Source organism: Sinohyriopsis cumingii, chromosome 2 (genome assembly GCF_028554795.1).
Source record: "Sinohyriopsis cumingii isolate HCF-2022 chromosome 2, ASM2855479v2, whole genome shotgun sequence".
In the NCBI taxonomy this organism is placed as follows: Eukaryota; Metazoa; Mollusca; class Bivalvia; order Unionida; family Unionidae; genus Sinohyriopsis; species Sinohyriopsis cumingii.
In genome coordinates, this window is record NC_142962.1 from 105,746,731 (window position 1) to 105,773,681 (window position 26,951).

The following is a 26,951-nucleotide window of genomic DNA, read 5'->3' on the forward strand; positions in this document are numbered from 1 at the left end:
ATTATAGAACCCCTGTTGGGCTGATGCCCTAAGCACGTGCTTAATATGCTTAATGGGTAATCTGGCAATATACATACCACATTCAAATGAATACAAAAAGGTATATTTTTAAGACATACTCATTAATAATTTGACTTTTTATGTCGTTGTTGGCCTGAATAGTTTACTTTTGATGCTTTTTATTCTTTCTCCTGACTGTGCAGTCCTTGTAAGTTATGTCTGGTTACCTCCCAGTGAATCTAAGAGTGGTCCAAGGTTAAATACACAAAAAATGGCAATAACTGTACAGAGGGCAGGGGCGTTTCACCCCTGGGTCATATTGTGGGTGGATGAGTGGGGACGATACAATCTTCAGGATTTTCTATTAGTTTTGGTTAACTGCTACCATTAGGTAATATGTGTTTAGTGAATGCATTTCGTTTATCAGATGTTTCATCGTCTCTTGCTTGCATAGCTTTTCATTTTAACCCTTCTCTGAACCTCCAGTTATATAGAAAGCCTTACGGCAAGATATTCGCATGATTTCTGCGTAGGAAAATGGATAAGCATGTCGGCCTACATTATAGTATACAGTACTTAAAATATTTTACACAGAATGTCCCTTCGAAAGCTGTGTCGAATTATAATAGTCAATGTAATAATGTAACTAGCTTTACTTTAATGGTATATATAACAAATTTTATTCGTTAAACCATCGAGGGCCCAAGTTTTGAGGGGGGGGGGGGATAGAAAATGCTTACTTTAACTCATTTTTCATTTATAATTTTATTGTGCAAAATTGTTCCCGAAAATTCCTTAAAAGTTGCATTCATTCTTTAAATTACCGAATCTTGCGCGATGTAAATCACCATCTTTGCAGACTCTAAGTGCTGGTAAATAAGATTTGCAAAATGGATAATAATGTGATTGTGTTTCCATTTGTTCATTAGAGGTATATGTTCTTTATAAACGTGTATGTCCTGTCACACAGACAACTGTATGCAGTCAGTGTAATGCAGTATTCCCGCGCTGGTTTAGAAATAGACGCAAAAGGTCTAGAGAGTGCAATACTTAAAGTCTGTTTCTTTTTCTGTATTCTCCAATACTTCTAAAACGTATTTCACATTTTTAAGACGTTCATCAAAAATGCTGAAACAACAGTATTTTCTTTCTTATTAATGTCCATATTGTGTCTTGACGGATGAATATATAATTTATAAATATATTATGGTTTGACTATAGGCTTCCTCAAAGGGTGTTGAAGAAATTTTGTTTTGCTTCTAAAGATAGAAATACAGTAGTGTATGTGTTATATAGCCATGAAAATATACGGATAAAAGTACATAAATACATAAAGAACACTTCAAATTTCCAGTGAAGGTAACAAACTCATGTAATCCGCGAAGAAGCGAACGTACAGGCTCCTGTTAACGCATACTTTACAGTCATATTCGATGATATCAAACAATCATTCAAATAATTCAATAATATTCAATAATATTTTCTTGAGGAACGGTTTCTGTATTTTATGATTAAGTACCTTTAAGTCAAAGTATTTTAGAAACAGTTTTCAGTTGACTTATAAGCTCGATATTCTATTTTTGTCTATGATGGACCATTTTGGAATAATATTAGAAACTAAAATGTATTTATGGAGCTTTATAACCCCTAAATAATAAAAATGCATAGTGCAAATTTGAAAATGAGTGAATAGCTCATAGTAAAGCGGCATCTATGAGAAGTAAATGGAAAGGATGACTACTTTTGATGTCTTTTTTATAGTGTTTTGACACCCTGTAACCATGGCAACGGACACACGAACACAAAACTGAAGTCAGAAATAAATATTAACCACCTCGTGTGTACAGTATACATCATATAAGGACATTTGGAGAGGGGGCATAAAATGGCCCTTATTCAATATAGTCCTTTCAAAAGCAAAGTTTGCTTAAATATTTTACAGAAATTAAAATCCCAAGGGCGAGTCTCCAGTTATATATTACGACTTTGTTGTCATGAAATAATTAAAAGAAAAGAGTGAGAACCAACAAGTTTTGTAAATTTCAACAAACAATTTATTTCATTAGAATGGAGAGTGTAAACTGTGTGTGTGTGTGTGTGTGTGTCTGTGTGTGTGTGTGTGTGTGTTTGTGTTTTGGATTTTTAATGTAGCTATATATAACAAAATTCAGTCACATCGCTACAATGTCTGCAGTGTTACAGTTTATAGTGATGTCTAACCCTATTGCATCAAGCCGCAGATATGCAACATGATTATCCCACCCAGTCACATTATCCTAACACCTGGCCGACCAGTCTTAACAATAACCTCTTAATGCTGAGCGCCTAGCGAGGCAGCTGCTAGTAGCATTTTTATAAATTTTTGGTCTGACTTGGCCGGGGTTCGAACCAGCGACCTCCCGCGTCCGCGGCAGACGCTCTAGCCACTAGGCCACCGAAGCGGTGAGTGTAAAATGTAAAAATTACTTACGGTATTGAAAAATAAATTCCAAATAGTCATATAATTTCGAACACAAGTCCTAAGGATTAAAGTTCAGAAACAAACTTTAATGTTATTTTAAAATAAATCGAACGCTGGAATTGTTTATGTGCCTATGGTAGCCTGTGTCCAAATGATGTGCCAACGGTCTTTTGTTGGATCACAATAATGCAGTCCAAGAATATATCCTTATTCACAATAAAATCCAAGTCTCCATTTCCAATAATGTTCTTTTTGAGCCCTTTGTATTTCGATCAAAGAATATCTTGAATTAAACAATTTGAGTTAACGAATTCCAGCAGAAATCAAATACTGGACACAACAACATTACAAATGATTCTGCACAGATCTTACAGCACAAATAAATATTTTTCCAATGTATAAGTTTATATAGTCGTCTACCTGATCTAATATCATAATTAGCATTTCGTTTTTTAAAAAAAAAATATTAACTGATGGAACATTTCATTCTGGATGGTTCCAAATGTTTACAAGATAAAATTTTAGTTATAATTAGAAGGCTTGTTAATATAATTGTAATAAAGAACATGGAAAACACAATGTTTTAGACTAAGGCAAATATGTTTACTTCTATTAATAATATTCCTAATGCTAAAGCTATACTCATAGAGAAAATATATTATATTTGTATTAGTATTCTAAAGAACAAAAAATAATCAATGACTCAGGTCAGATATAAACTGAGCTTGATTTTGGACAAGGTCAAGTCCAAAATACAATTAAACATAGCATATAATGAAATAAAAAAATAACTAACAAACAATTCAAATTAAATATACATAACACAGGAAACCTAATACAATCTGCGTGATTTCAAATAGTACCTTGATAAAGCTATAATTGGAGCCCTATGCACAATTGTATTTTTCATTGTTGAAATTCAGATTCTTTCACCGGTTTTAAATCTAGATCGACCAAATGCGTCAGTTGCCAAGTAACCAAAAAGGATTATCCACAAATTTAATCTACTCTTAATTCCTTCGGGCAACCAGATCATGTCTATTTGTAGGTAATGAGTGTTGTTGTAACCATCAATTAGCTTTGATGAAACGTCAACCAGTTATGTGTTGTATGCTGGGTGAAATACTTTCATATTCTAGTTGTTGTTGTTGTTGTTGCAGGGTTTAACGTCATTTTTCAGCACAAGATAGGCCATACATGGCGGCCAGTATCAGTGGTGGAGGAAGAACCCGGAAAAAAGCCGGAAAGACCCACCGACCCACGAGAAGCTACTGGCAAGCTTTCTCACGTACCCACATTGGCCAAGCCCGAAACTCGAACCCGTGCAGACCACTCGGCCAATCATATTCTAGTCTTTACTGCTTAATTAATTTGTGTCTCTTCAAGGTTAAAAGTATTCAGTGCCTTTCTTTTCCAAGAAATCGTTAACGTTGATGTGGTTTTATAGTGTTATGTTTATTCAATTTGTATTGTTTGTTATTTTTTTTTTAAAACATTTTTTTTAATTTCATTATATGCTATTGATAATATAATAATGTATATTGGATTTGACCTTGACCAAAGTCAAGTTCATTTTCTTTTTTTTGTAAATATTTGTATCTTATTCTGAGTCTAGAACTTTGGAAATTCACAATAAAGTGCCAGGTCTACTTTACAACCATGAATAAAAATTACGAAAATTAAATAAAATCATGTACCAGGAGTTAAAAATTATTGATATGCATAACAATATGCATATACCGTGTCCGAGGTAACATTGAAGCTTTGATCTTATTGTTATAACGATCGCCTCGTGTCCGTAGCAACCTCGCTTTTTATTGATATTTTACTATTTTCCGAGACTGCTTGGCTGACATTGATTAATCAAACTTTAGAGTATTTAAACTGAATCTAAGATCGATAACTTTTGGTAATCTTGGAACAAGTCTTTTGTAATTTCCGGACGTTTAAGATAACTTTCAGCCACTGCTTGCACAGTCGAGAGATTGAATGAATCAGTTTTACGTTGGACCAAGGATTGGAACATTTGGTTGCAGAGTATAGAATCACCCAAGAACCCATCCCCTTATCGCACTGCCTGAAAGAAGTTTTCCTGTTTCTGAAAAGGTGTCAAGGATGTAAACTTTTTGGGATGCAGGCAAGCACATACGAGATCAGTCGTTATCTGTTTGAAAATGTTCGCAATGAGGAATATCTGGCTTCACCGATACAAAAACTACACTTGTTTATCATGTATGGACGATCAACGGACAATTTAGATTTCATTTTCGTCCCAATTTTACGGAAAATTTCAAACAAATACCCTCAGGAGTTTTTCAGTAGACTATTCTATTTGGTTACATTTTGCATTAGGTATCACTATCTGCTTGTATTATTTCTGATTTTACTTGCTTTTCGTCACCCAATACGAGGCAGCTGTGTCGTTGCAAATAATATTCGTCTTCTTGTATAGTTTTACTAGAAATTGTATTGTTGACAGCGCACAACATATCGATGGAATGAGTAAGTGTTAGGCTAGTCTAAAAGAGTGTGTGAAACATGCGCAGTGGACAAGAACGCAATGTACAATAATCTCCTAGGCAGTGTTTTACTGCTCGTAAAGAGATAGATACACAAGTTATTTTTATTAAGATAACATGTATGTTATGTCAAGCCAATAAGGCAAAACCATTTTCCGTTTTGATTGAGAGAAAGATGTACTTAAATAATCTTAATTTCTACTATTGACGCTTAAGTATACTAAGTCAGATGTTTGTAATTTTCTATTTAGAAGATGTTATTTTTACATCCAATGAACGAGTAGATGAACTAGTCACGTGATATCCGCTGAGCTTTTTAATCCAATCAGAAGAATTCAGATCATTTACCCAGTACCAGCCTTGCAAACTCTGAAAAACAAAATGGAGATTTATACAATTTCATATGCTGTCAGTTACGTCTTATTTAGAAAGTATAGATGATCACGTTTTAAACATTAATGTACTCATGTAAGTAAATGTCAAACAACGTAACTCATAAAGATGATTTTAAACGTTATAGCAAATTTTCAACAAGCTAAATCATAGATACGGAAGAAAATGTGTAAAATTTTGCGTAAGGTAATATGACATCGTGACGTTTATGACGAAATTTATTTTACGACAGAAACATTTTACCAAGATGAAATAATAATCGAAAATACTGCGAATTAAATGCGTCCATTTGTCGTCATTTATACATATAATTTCAAAAGGGTAAATTTTCTTTAATTAAAGTAATGGACACGCAATTAAGATTATTTGTAGGTTAATGATTTGACGCATTCTTAAAATGCATAGAATGAAAAATTGCAGAAGTTGAGACAATTATGCACATCCCAATGAATTTCACTGACTTTGATTTCTATTTCCTTCACTGCTCACGTGTGTTTAGAATAAATAGTTCTTACTGTGACGCGTAATTTAAGTACGCATGGATCCTTCTGAGCCACTATATCGTATAATGCCATTATGTTGCACGTGCAACGTCGTACCTATTTAGTCTGGATTATAATATCACATGATAAATTTTCCAGCTCCGATTGGCTAACTAAAGGGATCTATTTAAGGACAGTGTGCATTTCTCCTTGACTACTGGGGAATATACACTTTGTCACGTGCCAACGTTATATGATGTCACATGGCGTCATGTGATGTATTAAATCCAGTATTGCATTCTCCTGGGGAACTGCCGTCTTATTTTGCTATTTTAGAAATCATTTATTTATTTTTATCCGGTGGGATATAGAATGACGTGCCAGAATTGACGCAACGTTTACTGAAGACACGGACATAATTCGCCAATTGATAAATAATAAAATCGTTAGTTTTATGTTTGTTTTCGTCTTAATTGGCACAAGACATTAAAATGCATGCCAATGTAATGATAAGACAAATTGCCTTAATTGTTTTCCACCTGTCAAAAAGTAATAATTGGAATACAGCATGTTAGATTACGTCATATTTTGATTTGTCAGAATAACTCCGTATAGTAAAATGCCCTTTAAAGATTTTGAACAATGTCGATTTAATGTCCGTTATCAGCATACATTTTTGTGATATCAACTTCTATCCGTGGAAGAAAAAAAAGCTATAAAAAACTACAAACCATAAAAAATTGCACGACATACGATACGCACACCATGCTTTTGATCCTGTTCGATATCTAATACTTACCTGAAATTTTCTCGGACAGACATGTTCACATAATATTTCAATTTGGAATAAATGGGTAGCAGCTGTAATGACTGGCAAGGAAAGATCTTATGTCACTTGTTTAGGATCGAATAAACAGTAACACAAGAAAGAGTGGAAACAACAAGCTTTGAAAAAATACCAAAATTTATTTCCCTGGAAAAAGTTTCTAAAAAAAAATATGAACTTACGATTTTATAGAATCAAATCCAAAAATATTCCGAGAATTATCCAAGAATAATTTTTTTAGTCCTATTAACAAAATGTTCTGCTGATTTCACGTTCGAATCCCGACGAAGAATCCAAGATGGAAGACGATGGAGTATGCTGCAATCTGTAGTGTTGAAGTCTACAGTTCATTGTAGAAACAAGAATTATCACTCCCGTTTCTGATAGCTGAATAAATTTTTACAAACAAAACTGTCCTTGTTACACAATATTACATGAGCACACGTATTTTCCAGAAAAATAACAGAATTAATCCTTTTGAATCCAAGTAATTTGAAATAACTCCAAACAGCACAACATACAACTAACAGTTTAACAGCCCAACTTCTAATGATATTAATTCTCCAAAACATGGATTATATGGGCTTTCTAAAACTTAAACAAGGGTCACGTGATCATCTTCTAGAAGTTTTAAGAAGCAAATACTTGTTACAGATCACGTTTACCAAGTGTGACCGTGATGAAATCCAATAATATTTACTCTAAGAAATAACAAATTAAACAAATTGTTTATATCTTAAAGACAAGGTCCCATTATAACCTTGGAAACAACCAATCATTTTAAATAAAATAGAACTTGTTTACGAAGGTTGCTACAAATTCTGAAACAAGGTCAGGATTTAGATCAACACCTGGTGTTTATAAACTAACATTCAAGGTCAAACTATTTTCTAAAAAGAAGTTTCATCTCTAGTGAATAAATTTACATTACAATATCATGGAATGAAAAATAATTTTTTTTAAACTGACAAAAAATTAAATTGAAATAAATATATATTAAATCAGATATAATTAAATCAAATATACATAACAAAGAACGCTAAGCTATTATCAGTACTAGTTATTGATATGTGATATGTGTAGAGATGTGTGCTCAGTATATATTATTGTTGTTATTATTTATTTTAGTACTACTACTACTACTAATGTAAGGGCAACTATGACTGCTTCTATTGCTGCTACTTTTACTTATTATTAGTAGTAGTAGTAGTAGTAGTAGCAGTAATAGAGTATTTTCATCATTATCATCATCAACATTATTATTAGTAGTAGTAGTAGTAGTAGTAGTATAGTAGTAGTACAACTACTGTAAAGGCAGCTAAGACTATTTATATTGCTGCTATCACTAATGGTACTTTTACTTATTATTATTCTTAGTAGTAGTAGTAGTAGTAGTAGTACTATCTGTCTTTTCAAAGAAAAACAGGTGACATAGTATCTGGGTTTCCATCATTCCATTTCTGACACTTTCGTTTCCGTTCTATAACTTTAAAGCCTTTTCTGATTAAAGAATGTAAATTGAAATACTTATCTATTATCAAGTGTGTCGCGTACCACCTTGGGGATCTCCAGGATTCAGGTCAAGTTCCAAAACTTTTTGGTTATCCATAACACTTTGCTTTCAGCTCTATAACTTTCTATAACTTTCAAACGATTTGAGTTAAGGGTTGAAAATCTGATGTAGTTGCTGTAGGGTTTAACGCCATTGTTCAGCACAAGATAGGCTATACATGGCTGCTAGTATAACTAATGGAGGAAGAACTCTGGAAAACCCCGGTAAGAACCACCAACCCACAAGAAGCTACTAGTAGACTTTCTCACGTACCCATATTAGCCGAGCCTGAGATCCAGAACGGTGAGCGCTTTAGACCACTCGTTTGTTTTCTGGAATCAGTATTAACAAACAGGTGTGCTTGCGAATACGGTAAGTCCTAATGGTTGTCGTCATATTTCATTAAATTAGGCTGGGGACAAAAAGTCACTGAATGAACTTATTGTTGTTGTTATTATAGTTATTAGTATCAAAACACGACCTCGACTAGTAAAAGTCACACAAGTCTTGTAGGCATTCAAAACCGACTATTTCATTAATGGGTGTCACTTATTAGAATTTGATTATAATACCTTTAAATAGCAATTATTCACTTCATTCGGATCCTAATACACTGTTCATCCATATTCCTTTGGAATGTTTTTATTTACACGACCCGTGAAGTACAAACGGCAAAATCAATGTTAATGTACGTTTACATTTTTAGACGACATAACCTAAAGATGTGATCCAGCACAATCCGGATCAAACGCGCACGCTGCGTTGTCACAATGAAAGCTTAGCATGTTTATAAACAAAATCGTACTACCCTTTATCACATAGTCGGTTCACTTTGTCTATGTTGTGTGCAGTTTAATATTTTTGATATTATAGCACGCGAACATACCTCTTTATGTGATTCTGATTGGTCGAAATAAACCCATGAAAATAGTGTGCATTATTCTCTTGACTGATTGGCTGCGAGCGTGGTAACACGTTTTTTTTAACCCGCCTTCTGGAATGTTTTATTTTCAATTAATATTTTTGCGGTTATTTTTGAACTCGACTCGCGAAAACGAAATTGAAGAAAAATTATATCGGCTGTTGAATATGGACAATTTACTCCCACAGGGGTTTGTTATGTCATGTATAACAATATCATCAAAAGAGAAATGGCGTAAACTCAAAGACAAGAACAAGAAGAAGAAAAATTAAGGGTCAATTTTATAGCGGGTGTGTGGGGTGGGTGTGGAGGGGGAGGTATATCGGTATTATAGAATCCACCCTAAATACAAACGTGGTTTAAATGTTAACCTACAGAAGCTAATAAACTCACCTCTCTTCACAGAAGAATGTACACATAAACTGGTCTCCCAACTGAAAAAAGTTTATCCAACCACAACATATTTACACAGTAAATATGTGATGCAAATCCGACTCGAAAAGAAATTTATTACGTCTTCTGTACAGTCTGCCATTCCAAATGAAGTACTACGTAAACCCGGTCAGAAATACATCACAGTAAATATGGGAATTTTGCATCAAGTAATCCTAGTTCATATGAAAATCGAAATATGTAATGTTTAGTTGTGAAAGTGACATTTTAGAGCAAATATGTACTCGAGTCTTACTTACTGTGTACCGTATCAAACAATGTGATGTCACATTGATCATTCTGTTTAAAAAAACAACACGATTTTGTCGTTCTAAAATGTTCTGTTTATTTGGATGGGAGCCTTTTTATTGATTTATCGTTTGTATAAAAAAAATAAAAACAATTAAAAAAATCTACTTTTACTAGTTCAACTTTGTTTGGGACTTTATTTTATGCACAACAAGTAAAAGGTGCACTGTCTGTCAGAATGAACGAAATTATTCATTCTTCTTTCTATCTCAATAAACACTATGCGATAAAAGGAATCTCAAATGGGTAATGACTTGATATTAAATTTATGAAACTCGTTGAATAATGTCCAGCTTTTACGAGACAATGCTCGCAAAAGCTGAGCATTATTTAATTCATCTCATAAATTCAATATTAAACCATTACACACATTTGAGATCCTCTTTATAATATGACGATTCCACTCGACATGCTCTTTTCTTGACCCAGTTTTGTCCATTGTCACCACTGTCCATGGCGATCGAATACGTTCGTCTGGATGTTTCTTGATGAAAGTTAATGTGCAGAGCAATCAATAATCAGGACTAAATAGATTATGGATAATGAAAATTAGTGTTGAATTTTAATAACAACAATTTATATTTAATTTAAAATGTATAGATGCGCTTACTTGACCTGTATGACTTGTGCTATATATGGCTATACTGCTAATACTGCAGCTATTACTATTAAAACCAATTTCACAGCTGCAGACTTAAGAGATTTGGAAAAATCGAAACTTCATACCTGCCCCATTAATCTTCCCCGTCCCTTGTGGATCTATGTCACGTATCATTTCATCCACCTCTTCCTGGTTCATCTCATCTCCTCGACTTAGCATCATGTTACGGAAATCCGTGACATCAATGTAACCATCTTGGTCCTTATCGAAGACTTTAAAGGCACTGATAATTTCTTCTTCCGTCTCGCTAATTTTAATCTTTCTCGCCATCAGATTTAAAAATGCAGGAAATTCAATTGAGCCACTCCCTGAAATAAAAAAACATTGTTTAGCATCACAGTTAAGATTCTTTAATAGCAATGCGATTTGTTGTTGTTGTTGAGTTTAATTATAGTGACGTGCGTACAATTGTGCATGTGCCACTTTTTTCTGACTGCATCGCAGCCTGCTAGTTGTTCCTGGGAAAGGGAATGGTGCCACCTCCCCCAGGCTTTTATGAATTCAAGGAACCCTGATAGTTTGGCTTCAGTCTGTGGGTCCATAAAGGTCAATTACAGTTGAATGGTTGGCTGTCATTAGTGAGGAGGAGAGCTGGGGAACCGTCTTGCTTGCTTTACATCGCTGGTTTCTTGTTGCATTTGCCTGGAGTTTCTTGCAATTTTTTTTTTCTTCTTCTCGCCATCAGATTTAATGTGACGTCATTAGCTGTGCTGTAGGTATGTGTCACAACGCGAGATGTGACCGTTCTTAGCCACGTAAACGAAACTTTACAAAAATTATATAATACAGAGAATATGTGTATAGTATGTACGCTACATCAATGACATACCACGAGACGTATCAATTTTTCATTAAAAGGAAACGAGGCTTGCCGCGTCTCCTTATAATGAAAATTTACACAGAGTGGGGTATCAACGATACAGCATACATACTATAAATGTATTTTATTTATATCACATGCAAATACACATATTCGCCCTTTGATCGGAGTTCAGACTGACTACAGGCATGAGTGTATTGACCGAGTGAATGAACTCTTCACATCCCTGACCAGTGTGTTCGTTACAAAATGTAGCTATGTATCGTTTGTGGCTATCCACAATCACCTTTGCTAATTGATAAGTTGATTGTTTTCATCTTGGAGTTTCTAGATTTATTTACATTGACTAAATTAATATAAGACACACGTATGATTTAAAAATGAAAGATGATTTTAATGAAGAAAGTAGTGCACTACAAACGCATGGTTAGCCTCTTGAATACTGAACGCTCAGCCGTTCATGTACCGGCGCATGGAAATTAGTTGGAATAAAAACTAAGCAAAAAGACGAACGAACAAGAGGTAATGAATATATTTTAATGTACTTACAGTTAATCTAAGTCATTATTCTGCTTTAATTAATAGTGCTACTGACCATAAGACAATACAGTTCTCTCTCTCTCCTATGGTCGGTTTGAACTTACTTTTACCATCATTCATAACTCATGAGACAACGTCGCATGACATAGGCGAAAATCCTCTACGTTCGTCTTTTTGTGGAGTTTCATTTGTATCTTGATACGATGGTCCAGAGATAGAGGGAGCGGCCTTTAGATATTTTCATCTTTAGTTAATACTAATAGATTTTTAGAAATTAAAATAGGTTTAAGAAACAACAACAACAAAGCATTAAGTAAATTGATACTGACATGATGGCCGCTATCGCTTAACCGGCTTGAAGCAGCAGTTCCGTTTTTTAGTGCCGTTTTCATGATATTTGTGCTTTTTGCCTGTTTTCATCTTCGTTATTGTGTTCATTATGTATTGGCTGTTAATTCGTATGTGTTTCTTCATCTCCTTGTTTTGGAAACGAGAATAATTATACTTTTTCTCAGCTGTCCTGCTCCACTGTTTTTGAACAAACCGCCATCACGTGATACTCGCCTGTCAACTCGTTTATGCTACGATGGACCCTCATTAATTGCTTTAAATGTTCATTCCTTGGCTCTCCTCACTACATTGTACTCTAGACTAAACGAACTGGGACTACATTCATCATTACCTGAATATAAACACAAGCGAAAAAAGCAACGTTGTTTCAATGCTGGAGAACAGGAAGGAGAATTCCAGTTATCTCCCTTATTTGTGGCACAGCCATTTAAAAAAATTTCGACCGTTAATTTAGATAACCTAATTCAAATCCCAATTAATTCGTCAACCTTTATGTCAACTATCCAAGAAATACCTCTGCGCATTGCATTATTCCATGCCCAGTCAGTAGTACCACCGGAAAAGTGCACAGAAATAGTTAATTTTATCAACGACCAGAAATGTGGACATATTTTCTTGACAGAAACATGGCTAAAAACATCAGGCGATGAGCCCAAGTGTGCGGATCTAACACCCACTGGTTACTCCATCAAGTCGTTCCCCCGTAATTCTCGCGGAGGTATAATTCCTGTCATTACTAAGAACTCCATGATAAAACGTCTGAACTACACCACAACATTCAATTTCGACCACACATCGTTTGAACTAGTCCAAATCACACTCACACTGGAGCAAAGTTCAGTCCATTTTTTCTCCCTATATCGCCCTCATCCTAGTAGAAAAAACAAGCTGTCTGACTCTCTCTTTTTGGAGCAGTTTCCGAATCTCCTGGACTATGGAAATTCGATAGGTGGCAACCTGATTATTCTTGGAGATTTCAACTTTCACTTTGACTGTCCCGGAAACTCAAATACATCAAAACTCATAGATTCCATTAATGTTTTCAACCTCAAACAGTCAGTTAACCAACCCACCCATAAACATGGTCACATTTTAGACTGGATTCTTCATAGACCTGATTATAACATTCTACGGTCCTCCCTGGTATCCCATGACCTTGCATCAGATCACCTCTGCATTATATGCCATCTTGACGTATCAGTCCCTAACCCTCCACCTTTATCTGCTACTAAGAGAAACCTCCGTATGATAAATAGAACCAAACTAATGCACGACATCCAAGCTAACCTAACAGCTTGCTTACATCCTACCGCAGAACAACTCGATAACTGTCTGCGTTCATTACTTAACAAACATGCCCCAGCTACCAAGTGCAGAGTATCAATTCAAAAGTGTTCTCCATGGTATAGCAGTGTTAGGGACCAGCTTCGCACTGCTAAAAGAGATCGCCGTAAAGCTGAGAGGCTCTGGCTTTCCACCAGACTCACTATTCATAAGCAATCTATGAAGTCGCTAAGAAGAATGTCACAGATATAGTCCATGCAGCGAAATCAGCCCACTACACTACTAAGATCATGGAAAGTTCCAGCTGCAAAGAGCTCTTCGAGATTACTGACACGCTAATGTCAAGGAACAAATCAACACCACTAACAACTACCTTCTCTCCAGTCGACCTTCCGGACATGTTTGCAAATTTCTTCCGTGAAAAAGTACAAACCATCAGAGATAAGCTTGACACCACAATTTCAATTGACTTGTCGTCACCATACAGTTGGGATACAGAATTTGAGCGGCAACCATTAGCAGCATTTGAACCTGTCTCTATGGATTTCGTACGTACAGTCCTGACGAAGAGTGCGTAAAAGTCATTGATCCAATTCCAACATCACTGCTGCTTGAGTGCTTAGATCCAGTATTGCCTTCACTAACTGATGTTATTAATACCTATCTCTCTCTCTCATCTGGGGAATTCCCATCATTTTTCAAAACTGCCATTGTAAACGCCTCTGCTGAAGAAACCAACACTAGACCATAACGATTTAAAGAACTACCGCCCAGTTTCTAATCTCCCATTCATTTCAAAAATCTTAGAAAAGGTTGTTCTATCGCTGCTTGTATCTCATCTAAATTCAAACAGTCTTTTTAGCAATGTACAATCTGCATATCGCCCTTGCCACAGTACTGAAACTACTCTTCTAAAAGTAGTTAATGACATTCTCTCTGCGTTGGATAGCGGAAAGATTACAGTCCTCACCCTCCTTGATTTGTCTGCAGCATTTGACACAATATACCATGATATATTACTTCACCGTCTCCAGCATGTATTTGGCATTCATGATACAGCCTTACTGTGGTTCTAGTCCTACTTGGTCAAAAGGACACAAATTGTATCTGCAAATGGAATACACTCCAATCCAGTTGATCTATGTTGTGGTGTTCCACAGGGGTCTGTTCTTGGAACTGTTCTCTTTATTATGTACACTCAGTTGCTCTCAAGTGTCATAGATCATCATCCAGTGTCTCCTCAGTTGTACGCTGATATCACCCAAATATACAAATCTAGCCACCCAACTGAAGTTGATGCTACCATCCAAGGTGTAGAGAGGTGCATTTCTGATGTGAAATCATGGATGACTTGTAACAAGTTTCAGACGAATGATGATAAATCTGAGGCCATTCTGATCACAACACAAAGACTTTCTCATTCACATCCTTTACCTAAAACAATAAATATCAGCAACGCCAACATTAAATTCACACAATCAGTACGAAACCTAGGTGTTACTCTGGACAGTACTCTCACATTGCACCAACATGTCATGAACATATGCAAGGCTGCATATCTTGAGCTGAGACGCATCAGCTCAGTTCGCAGATAACTTTCAGCTGATGCCACTAAAACACTCGTGTGTTCATTATTACTTTCAAGATTGGACTATTGTAACTCAGTTATGTCTGGTTCATCTCGATATCCACTCCCTCCAGAAATTTCAAAAAGTTCAAAACACAGTTGCTCGGATCATACTTAGAGTACCACGATCAGAGCACACCTCCCCGCTGCTCTGTACCCTACACTGGCTATCCATTCGATCCAGAATTATCTATTCGATCCAGAATCAAACACAAAATTTGTTCTCTGTGCTACGTGTTACTGTCGGACTCTAGTCCAACATACCTCTCTGACCTCACCCATGTGTACACACCAGCAAGATACTTACGCTCCTCTTCTGACAATCGTATGCTCATTATTCCAAGTATGAAAACAAAGTCATATGGACAGCGTTCTTTTGCATATGCCCAGCAACGTGGAATGAATTGCCCACTGAACTTAGACACAAAGACACAGTGATCACATTCCAAAGGGCTCTCAAAACTCACTTATTTCGACAGCAAGAACAAACTTAAAGACCTAATAATGTTTCCTACCTGAAATATTCTCAGCATGTTTTTTATTTTTTTTAATGTTTTTCTAATTTCATGTTGTTTGTTTTTGTAATAATATTATTATGTTTCTTATCTTATAAGTGTTGTCTAAAGTTGTAAAGCGCTTAGAGCTTCTAAAGATTAGGCGCTATACAAAGTCCTCATTATCATTATTATTATTATTATTATTATTATTATTATTATTATTATTTGTGCCTCGTAACCAAGAAATTTACCATAAAGTGTCGCTTGGCTATTGCAACTTTTGTATCATTGGTTATATGAACACTAGGACAAAATCCCAAGGAAAATGTACACATATCATTACGAAGAACCATGTTCTTGTAGATTGCTTGGTGTAAATTCAGTTTCAAAGTTTTCATCCTGCCCAAATTATTTGTCTTTCTCACTCCAGACGTCAGCGTATGTTGTTCCTATGCATGAGAGGGGTTGGGAACGAAAAGCACAAAGGACTGCAAGAAATTCTGTACCATGTTAAATTCATTTAGAAAACGGGGATTAATAATACCTTAATCGTTATTTTTATACGTCACTAATGATTAATGAGTGGAAATTCGTCATTGTTCGATAGGTCTAGAATCGACGGCACACAGTTGCTAGAATGCTTATATATACGTATTATTGCGCCACGGCGTATCGCAATTTGATAGGCCAATAGTGTCGATATATCAAATAGCTTTGTACTAACACTTTTAAAAGCCGTGCTATTTTTTATGTATGTTATATATATATATTTATGGACCCACAGATTGAGGCCAAACTAGCAGGGTTCCTTGAACCCATAAAAGCCTGGGGCACCATTCCCTTTCCCAGGAACAACTAACAGGCTGCGGTGCAGTCAGAAAAAAGTGGAACATGCACAGTTGTGCGCACGCCACTATAATTAAACTGAACAACAACAAAAACAACAACACAATAATGCTTATCATCGAAGTTTGTTAAGTCCTCGTTTATTAATTTTATCTGTTTTTAAGACACGTAAGTATGACCTTATTCCAAACATTTCTACATGATGATCTATATCGCTATTAAATAAAACCTCTTTGAAATTATTGAAAATCATATTATTTTTTACAACTGCTTTCTCAAGCCCTTTTACTTTCATTAGCCTTCTTTAAGCCTGGTTTTAGTTAATACGTTTTACTTCGAGGGCCAATATATTTTAAAACAATATCAAAATCAAACTGATCTTTCATTTTACCAATTATTTTTTATTTATAGGGTTATGAAACGGATTATCACTCGGAGCATCAGAAAGATCAAATAAGTTTTTGTTGTTATACATGACTTGGTAAATGTTCATCAGCGGCGATTTCATAGACGAGCGAATCTGTATCTGTGAAAAGTAATATTGCTTCTAGCCATTTTGATTTTACAAATCCATAATGAAAATCATACATTAACCATTTTGAGATTTCTAACACATATGCGCCAACAAAGATAGGTTTATTGAGGTATAGATCTGTTTTATGCTTTTTTGTCATAAGATCTTCAGAAATATGAACTCATCCAGCGAACTTTTCTGATGCAACTAACTTGCCAGAACGTTTTGCACTATGAACAATTTCAATGTCAACACGCTTCCGAATTTTCTCCATAGTTTTTTCAAAAGACGGACTTATTCATGAGCTTAAATAAATCTTTTTCTAAATCTGTTGTTGCTGTGGTTGGCATATTGTTGTTAAACTTTATGTATTTAACCATCTGTCGAGATTGTTTTACTTTCAACACCCAATGAACATCAAGTGCCTGTTTGACATTTCTATAATGACAAACATAATCATGCTTATCAAGAAGATTTGGAGCTAACTTACGAACACGACATGGATTTCCACGCCTGAGAGCTAATTGTACATCTGACAATAAATATTCTGGAATAACCGTTGAGTCAGCTAAAAATGGATAATCATTACGTAAATTATGTAACGAAGCAAGATAATCAACATCTACTTCAACGAAATAAGTATAATTGGCGTTAGAAAGAACAACTGTAGCGTTTTTTGTGTCAACGAGGAAATCTTCTGGAGTCATCCAACCAATACAGCAAATCGGCATTGCTTTTGACATCGTCCAGCCATAAAGATTGTTTTAAAACTATTACAAAATGTATGAAGGCTTACTGCAATCATTGTTTGGCACGTACTTGTTGTTTGCCCATGATTTTTTCTTTGTATCCACACTGATTCCACCACGAATTCCTTGCTCAAAGAAATGAAAAATATTTTTTCAGTCAGCAGTTAAACTTTTTCACTACTTATTTTGTGAAGAGCATCCCAAAAAAGTCCAGGAGCTGAGAAGTACCAACATGAATCCAACTTATAATTGCTAATACTCGTTTGTCGGAATCCTTGAAAAACATCATCAAGCAAAACTACATCTTGAATCAAATACAGATCCAAATAATCACGAATTGTTTTACAGTTGAATTCATCCCAAACTCTCAAAGCATGTTTGAATTCATCGTCATCAAAATGTTCAAGAAACAGTGATGAATATAATTTTTCTTTTTTCAAGTAGAAAAGTTTCATTAAGTCGATTAAAACTATCCAAATACTCATATGGAAAGTTGCCTTTGCTTTTTTTATCAGATTAGATTGCTCACCAAAATGTTCTATTCAACTTGGAAATTTGCTAAACTTTTTCACCAACGAATCCAATGATGCATTCATAAACTGTACACTACCAATGAAACGAAGAGGACTAAATGTTAACGACATAAATGTTTCACTATTATTTGGAATTCCATTTATCTTCCGATCACAGCTAAACTTTATAATATCAGGCTGTCCGATCGCTGATATAATATAATGGCTATCATATCCACGAAAAATATGAAAGATAACAGGCATGAACTTCATCTGATGAAATTTTAAATTATAATCATTGTGAGCCATTCCTTGATAATTGCCAGTTAAAGGCCAATGATCATGAACCTTTTTATCACCAGTCACAAACGGTGCTTCACGAATATGACAGGATGTAGATGATTCAAACTCAATTTTCAGTTCATGTGTTAATGAATTCATCAGAACTGGATTCGAAATTATCTTAAATATCCTTGAAGATTCCATGAAGACATTTTTTTTATCAACGAAACAACAAGATCTTCATCGGAAAAAGATGTTCGTCGATACATTTTAACACTGCTAGACAAACTTGGTTTAACAACACACATAACTTTATAAGAAACAGAAACAGCGACATGCTTATTAGTATCAACAGTTTTTTCTTTTGATTTGTCATCACTGTCGTTAACGATTGGTTCCTAAATAGATTCAAAATCTCCTACAATAATGAATGGAATTATGAACTTCTTTTTGTAGTTTTTAAAACTTGTGATCTTATTTTTCTCTGACGGCATTGTTTTGATGCTGATTATGAATGCAATACTTTTTATGTGTTGCAATAATCTCTTTTTCAGAAAATCCATTCAGACAACGATAACAGAGGTATATATTTTGTGTCTGCTGTATTGTTTACCAGCGAGTCCATCAAAATGCTTAATCCACGAATAATGTTTTTCTTTACAGCAACAGGTTTACAAGTTTTTCGTTATTAATCTTTGAAGTCCGCCTTGGAAATATATTTAATCTGTTATCGACGCCAAATACATTAATTCCACCTAGCAACAAATCAGGGTTATTTCGTTGTATGATATATATCTGTGAGACTGGAGTTGGAAAGGTTATTCCAGCTAAATTTAGTTTTGATTGTTTATCTTTGGAAGTTCTGCTTGAATCTTTGTTTACTGGAAACAACGCCGCTAACAAACTATGTTTGCTGCACATTTCATCATCACTGATCAAATTTACACAATACTGACTCTTTTAAATCTTGTTAAGAATTTCAACAAACTTACCAGCTCGCAGTAGATCGTATTTGTGTGTATGAAATATCATTTGTCTGAATTCGATAAAAACCCAACCAGATCCATTAGGTGTGTATTCATCAAATATTTTGTCAATTTTCTGCCTTATTTTATTAACAAAAACACAGGAATCATTGGGTTTAGTCCTTTGAACAAGTGTTTGGATATACTGTCCGTGGTTCAATGAAGTTATCACACACAAAAAAGACAACTTTCAAATGAAGCTTCCAAGATTAATCTTCTTGACTATATATCTGACTTTAAATATAAGTCGTCAATGGCTTGTGACGTACTACGACATAGTATTCACTCTGTTCAGTCAAACATGAAATTAAGATATGAGGAGAATACATAGGAAAGGGGTTTTCAGCCTGGTGATAAAGATCCGACTGTCTTGTCTACATCTCAAAATACACTTCGGGATAACTGATATCGTCCTTATACAATTGAAAAGAAGGTAAATGACTTAATTTATATCATGAACACTCCTTGGAGACAGAAATAGAAAAAATGTTGTCATGTAAATATGTTAAAGGAGTATTTTGAGGGATAGCACACAAAAGACATTTAATCCATTTAGTTTTACCTGTCCCACGCAGTGAGGATGTAAACGATGGAATGCAATCTGACTCTAGGTTTGCTTACCTTCGGAATTCAGAAATATTCCCATCTACAACAGCAGGAACGAAATGAACTAAAACAGATATTATATGAATATGAGAATTTGTTTCCTTATGTTCCAATATGAATAAATAAAATCTATCATGACGCTGTAGATTCTAAACCAGTGAAAAAGCATCCTTACATGATAAAGTCTCTCAAACAGGAGTATTCAATATTCACTGAATAATGATTTTATAGAACCAAATAAAAGTAATTGGACTTCGCCATGTTTTCTTGTGCCTAAACCAGATAATTTATTCCGCATGTGAACTAACTATTTAAAACTCAACAGTGTCATTTCGAACTTCGAATGGGTTTTATGAGTATAAAGTTTTGCCATTTGGTATTAAAAGCAATTATCCAGCAACATTACAGCGTTTCAAGAACTAGTCTATATACGTGCGAAGCTTTACTCGCTGACGTCATCATATACAAAGCTACATAGAAAAATCGCTTAGAAACTATTCGATTGACTCAGTGATTCAAATCTGACAATTAATTTAGGTAAAAGCGAGTTTTTCCATGATTGTGCCATGCTTGTGTCACCTTTGTAGAATACATTGTTGGAAAAAGTCACGTTACACATGTGGATATTAACGTTAAGGCTATCTCTGAATTCCCAGCGCATATTAGTAAAAAGCAACAAGTACTATTTTTAGTATGGGTGGATATTATCGGAACTTTTGTTCAACTTTTTCATATTTGCTGAACTTTGACAAATAAGTTGAGTAACAGATCCAAGTTTCGTTGGTCTGGCAAACATCAGGATGCTTTTGACAAGTTCACGTTTAAAAAGTGCACCAGTTCTACCATCACCAAATTTCAGTCAAATGAATAAACTATTTGTTGATGCAAGTGATGTAGGGGTAAGTTGAGTATTCCTTCAAGAAGATGAATTGGTGTAAAACATTGAGTGTGCTATGTTTATAAAGAATTGAACAAGCACCTGAAAAATAGTCCACAGTTGAGAAGGCTTTGATATTGGCTTTTCAACATTTTCAAGTGCATATTTGTTCATCTCTTTGTCCACTTGTTGTATTCATTCACCATAATCCCCTTTCTTTCATTATTAAAAAAGAAAAGCAACAATCACAGAGTGTTGAGGATACATTAGACAAATCAAGGGAAAAGATAATATGATTGCAGAGGTACTCTCACATGTACAGAAGTAAAATATTGCTTTAAGTTGTTGTTTTTAGATGGGTATTTTTGTGTAACTAAGCTGAATGTCATTTATAAAACATATTTTTATGTACTATTAATTATTATAGTATTATATAATATTTTAACAAATAAGTAAAAGAAAGATTTTTTTCATAAATAGGGATTTGATAAAAAAAAATATTTCGTTCTTGATAGTCTGCGGAATCCACTTATGATCACAGTTTACTCGAGAGGAAATATTTATTTAAAATATTCATTGGATTTATATACACTGCTTTGGATTATTGTGAACTCGTTAAAAGACATTCTGGATTACATCATTATGTTATTTCAGTACATTCGAGACTATTGAAATTCATTCGGAACGTTCTATATTTTTGGATTTGTGATTGGACATTTAGGATTATTTGGATTTAATTCACAATACTGTAAGTGTCTCTTGAAATTTTCCTTTGTATTGTGGAAAAAAGATTCCTTTTCAGTTTACTTATCTTGTTGGTTCAACTTCCCTATATTCCAAAATGTTGAGATATAAAACCTAGAGTCCTAACGGGTACAACGTCTACGTTACTGGGTTACCAATTCGAGCCGTGCACCTACGAATATCAGACAAGCGTTGATCATCTCACGGAAGCACGCTAGAGACTTGAACGGACTACATCTGAAAAGTCGAAGTAACATCATAGACTCCGATCTTCCGACGTATGAGGCAATGTTATGTCTGAGTCTTTGCTATTTGCAGTTGGGCCGCTTTCTACGTAAGCAAACACAATATTCAAGGTACAGATGCTTTTAGACTGGATGGTAGATGGTAAAGAGGTTAATTTACTGTACACAATTCGTTCTCTGGTTTCTGGTAGGCGGCAGATATGTCACCTATCATATGATGGATTTTTTTTCGTGTTCGACCAGGTTTCCTCTTATTCAAAACGCAACCTCATTCCAACATTTGAACAACCGACAGTAATTTATATAAATTATTAAAGCAATATATTGCCACTTAAAACAACATTAATACGAAAGCATGAACAATAAATAATACGTCTAATATTTACCGTCAACGTCTAGTTTTTGTATGATCTCTTTGAGGTCTTCCTTTGATGGATTCATTCCCAAAGATCGCATAATTGTCCGAAGCTCAGTAGTTGTGATGTTTCCGTCAGCATCCTTGTCATACATTCCAAATGCCACTTTAAATTCTGAAAATAAGGATAACATAGAAAGGCCCGAATAAAGGTTTCTAACTCATGCAACTTTTGGTACAGAAGTTTTTAATAAAAAAAGCGGTCAGTTATGCTGGGCACGTAAATGAATTTCATTTTCTGGTAGAATTATCACTTAAGTAGACGACGGCAAACGAAAAGATTACTTTCAAAATCGGCCATTTTTGCAAGTCACAATGGGTAATTTTCTGCAAGTTTTTGTGGGTATACGTTTTACAGTATTATAGTTTTACTAGCTCACCGCTATATCTAGGTTCAAATGAGAACCTATAACTGGTCAGATACATAATACCTTTCTAAAATTCCCCACAATGACATTTGAAGGTGGAGTCAATTCGTGTTGTAGGGTTTGCTGTCCTTTTAATCTCGTGTAGAGTCTTTTGGGAAACACTAGAAGAATATCACCACCCGACTGTGATGAACTATACGTTAAATCTGATAGCCACAACAATTGCGATGACGTATAATAATTGTAAAGGCGTACATTTAACAAAGTTACCGACTTGCTTGCATTTGCGTCTGCAAGTGGCGGGGGGGGGTAGGCATGGAACTGCACCTCCCCTCACACACACACACACACACACACACATATATATATATATATATATATATATATATATATATATATATATATATATATATATATATATATATATATATATATATATATATATATATATATATATATATATATATATATATATATATATATATATATATATATATATATATATATATATATATATATATATATGTGTGTGTGTGTGTGTGTGTGTGTGTGTGCAAGCCTTTCGTCCCTAACATATTTACTTTCAGTGCCAACTATTGTACCAGAACAACTGGCGTAACATGAAATTAATGTCATCAACATTACCTATTCAGAATAATGTGTTTCATTTCAGTCATATATGTTTTCCATAGTAGTTAATCATCATCATGCTCTACAGCCTTGATAGCGCATATGGAACTTACTCGCACTTCAACTCAGCACACCTTGGATTCAATCCTCGGCTCTGACAAGTGGAAGAATACTTCGCCGCCATTCAAATGTCGATGAGTTTTAGCTTTCTACATGATCAATGTCAACACCTGAGTCATTTGAAAGTACTTCACAAAAGTTAATATTCGTATGCGATTGACGATTAAAAAGGAGTAAACGTTTCGTCATCATTTACATAATAATTCATGCAAACCTTTAAGCTTTTAAGCACGTGGTTATAAAAGAAAATAATAAAGCATATCTTACCTTGAATTTGCTCGTCTGTTAGATTTTCTGCCTATAATAATAATAATAATAATAATAATAATAATAATAATAATAATAATAATAATAATAATAATAACAATAATAATAATAATAATAATAATAATAATAATAATAATAATAATAATAATAATTACGAGAAGACGAAAAACAAATGACAAGAAAATATACTGGTGCACACACTTGAATCAGTAAAATATTCCTTCTTAAGAATTCAACCTCGTTAAATTTTTACAGTACATATTTTAGTACATCGATGAAATAGATGAAAAGACTCCCAAAGTGCAATCATGCAAAAATGAAATTGTAAATCATTCATATATCAAAAAGAAAATAATTTCATGATGAAAATTAATTTAAAGGAAGGTCCTCCCAGAAGTGTCGGGGGCGCAATCGATCTCTGTCTAATTATTCCTTTTAATTCTGCTTTATATTTTTATATATTTTTCATTTTCATTTAGCTTAAACTTATTTCACCTTGAAATGAGAAAAACCAGTAGCATCAAAGTCTTGTTTTACGCTTCTCGCCTCCTCCGTCATTTCATCTTGAGCTGGAGGACGTTCTGTTATTGCTTGCGAATCTTCATTCTTCTTTTTTGCAGCAGTAACGTTATTTTCCTTTTCTTGTCCATCTCTCGGTATCTTGTCTGTTTCATCAATAAACACAGTTTTTGATTTGGCGAGTCGTCCAACGAGGACAGGAGCAGACACTGAGAGACCCATGGGCACAATACTGCCTCTTTGATCTGTTTTTCTGTTCAACTGGTCGTTTGTCGTTGAAATGCGCGGTATGAACTTTCTTTCAGCTTTCCTTTCGCATTCTTTCTCTGCCGTTCTCAATACCTGTACAGTCTGATCCTGAATCTCAGCTTTCTTTGGTTCGGCTTCGTCCGTCGTCGAAGAAAAAATATTTTCAATTACAGTTCCATTTATCTTATGTTCATCTGCCTCGTCTTGACTTGTCGAACATTTTCCGTCCACCTCTAGCTGTAGCTCATTCTGGCCATGACTACTATAATCATGGGCCGGTACAACTGGCTTTGCGCTCTGATTATCCATTATATGATCTATGGACGGAATTTCGCTTGTGACATCTGGAGCTTGAACACTCCGCACGTCTTTCTCACTATCGGGAATGCCAGTAAGATGTTGTCGATCACTTATGATGTCTGAAGTTGGTAACTGAGACACGACCTGATCACTGTCAGAAATACCTGCAGTAATATCCTGTGTACCGTGCACGGCCGGTAGAAGCATCGAAAAGACCTCTGAGTCAGCAGAATCGCTTGTCATGTCTTCATTTCTGAAATCATCGTCTGTTGATGAAAACTGCAGGCGAAGCTCTTTATATCTGCTAGAATCAGTGTCTGTTAATGAAGACTGTAGGCTAAGTTCTCTATCTAAAATTGCTTGATCTTTCATTAAGAAATCACTTTCAATGGCTTTATCAATATATCGGATATCAGTTGCACCGTCACGAATGTGTGTAACGTGAACGGCTGTTTGACTATCAGAAATCCCAGCTAGACGTTGACGATCAGTGACATCATTCGAAGCATGTACCATTGGCAAAGCATGGTGAATATCAAACATAAAGCTTACATGATCAGTTTCACTTGTACCATCCATAATCTGTGTAACGAGCAATTCTGCTTGGCTCTCAGAAATGCCGGCTAATCGCTGTCGGTCATTGATGTCATCTACATCTATTACATTTAGCCTGTCGTGGTGGCTGTCAAACATTTCACTTACAGGTTGTATTTCACTCATGCTCTCCTGATCTTGTATACCACGAATTGATTGTTGACTGGTATAATCTCCTGCTAAACGCTGACGACCAGTCCAATCTAAAATCGGTAAATTTGATGTGGCTTGCTGACTATAAACAATGTCACTGATATATTGAGTTTCGTTATTATTATCGAGAACTTGTGCACGTGTTATTACTTCTCGACTGTCGGGACCACCTGCTACAGGTTGATAATCAATGATGCTAACCGGAAAGAGTACACTAGGCATGACGTAGTGACTATCAAACATTTCTTCTCCATACTGATATTCCCTTGCACCAACCCAAGTTACTGTACCTTTAGAAGTATGCTGTCTGTCATAAACGTCTGCTTGATGCTGACGATCAGTAAGTTCCGTTACTTCGCTATGCATAATGTCCTTGTGTTTAAGTTTCCCATGAAATTCTCTTGCTAGGATGGACTGTATTCCTGCTAACTTAGACAAACTATCTTCTGTTAGTAACTCTTCAGAAAAATCAGATGTTATGAACGAACCTTCTGTAGAACTAGAGAGAAAGTCCGAGGAATTCTCTTGAAGTAAATTCTGCACATAATTATTTAACTGAGTGGTCGAAACATCTTTAGAACAAAGAAAAGGCACAGATTCCGCGAGCAAATCGTCCCTGCATTCTGTTGGGGAATGGCATTTAGTTATCTGGTCGTTTTGGGGTGCATTCTCCAAATGATTGCGAGATTTAACGCTCGAATTTTCTAAAGAGCTAGACATATTTGTAGATTTCACAGATATGCTATCGGTGCTTTTTCTAGGGGACTGACAAGGAGTTATCTCTGTGTTTTGAAGTATATCCTCCAAATAATTGCGAAATTCAGTGCTCGAAATTTCTATTGAACTTGAAATGTCTGTTGATTTCAGGGACACGTCATCTTTGCCCTCCATAGGAGATTGACATGGAGTGATCTCTTCTATTTGCAGTGTCTTCTCTAAATGCTTGTGGAATCCAGTATTCGAAATTCCTGTAGAACTTGAAATATTTGTAGATTTCCAAGACGCGTCTTCTTTGCATTCCTTTGAAGACTGACATATAGCGATATCGTCATTTTGCAAAATGTCCTTTAAATTAGTTCGAGGTTGAGTATTCGAAATATTTATAGTACTGGGGATATCTTTTGATATCTGAGACACGTTATCATTGCACTCCTTAGGAGACTGAAATGTAGTGATCTCTTTTTGCAGTACATCCCCATAATGATTCCAAGATTCAGTATTCGAAATTTCTTTGGAACTGAAACCACCTGCAGGTTTCAT

General features: G+C 35.1%; 1 protein-coding gene across 1 annotated transcript; it reads right to left on the reverse strand.

The window, feature by feature from the left end:
• Positions 1 to 2,095: 2,095 nt before the first annotated feature.
• On the reverse strand, positions 2,096 to 26,951 carry LOC149805557 (uncharacterized). The gene is made up of 5 exons (XM_089934376.1): positions 24,372 to 26,951; positions 23,877 to 23,907; positions 22,463 to 22,606; positions 10,623 to 10,865; positions 2,096 to 5,349 (listed from the first exon to the last, which is right to left on the reverse strand). The coding sequence occupies exons 1-5, from the start codon at positions 26,949 to 26,951 to the stop codon at positions 5,321 to 5,323; spliced, it is 3,027 nt and encodes a 1,008-aa protein (XP_089790502.1). The 3' UTR covers positions 2,096 to 5,320.

Excerpts from the sequence above, each read along its gene's own strand:
- LOC149805557 (XM_089934376.1), bottom strand. The coding sequence starts at position 26,951 with ATGAAACCTGCAGGTGGTTTCAGTTCCAAAGAAATTTCGAATACTGAA. Across the intron at positions 23,908-24,371 it reads CTGGTTTTTCTCATTTCAAG|GCAGAAAATCTAACAGACGA; the intron begins GTGAAATAAGTT and ends TTATTATTATAG. Across the intron at positions 10,866-22,462 it reads ACAAAAACTAGACGTTGACG|GGAGTGGCTCAATTGAATTT; the intron begins GTAAATATTAGA and ends TTTTTATTTCAG.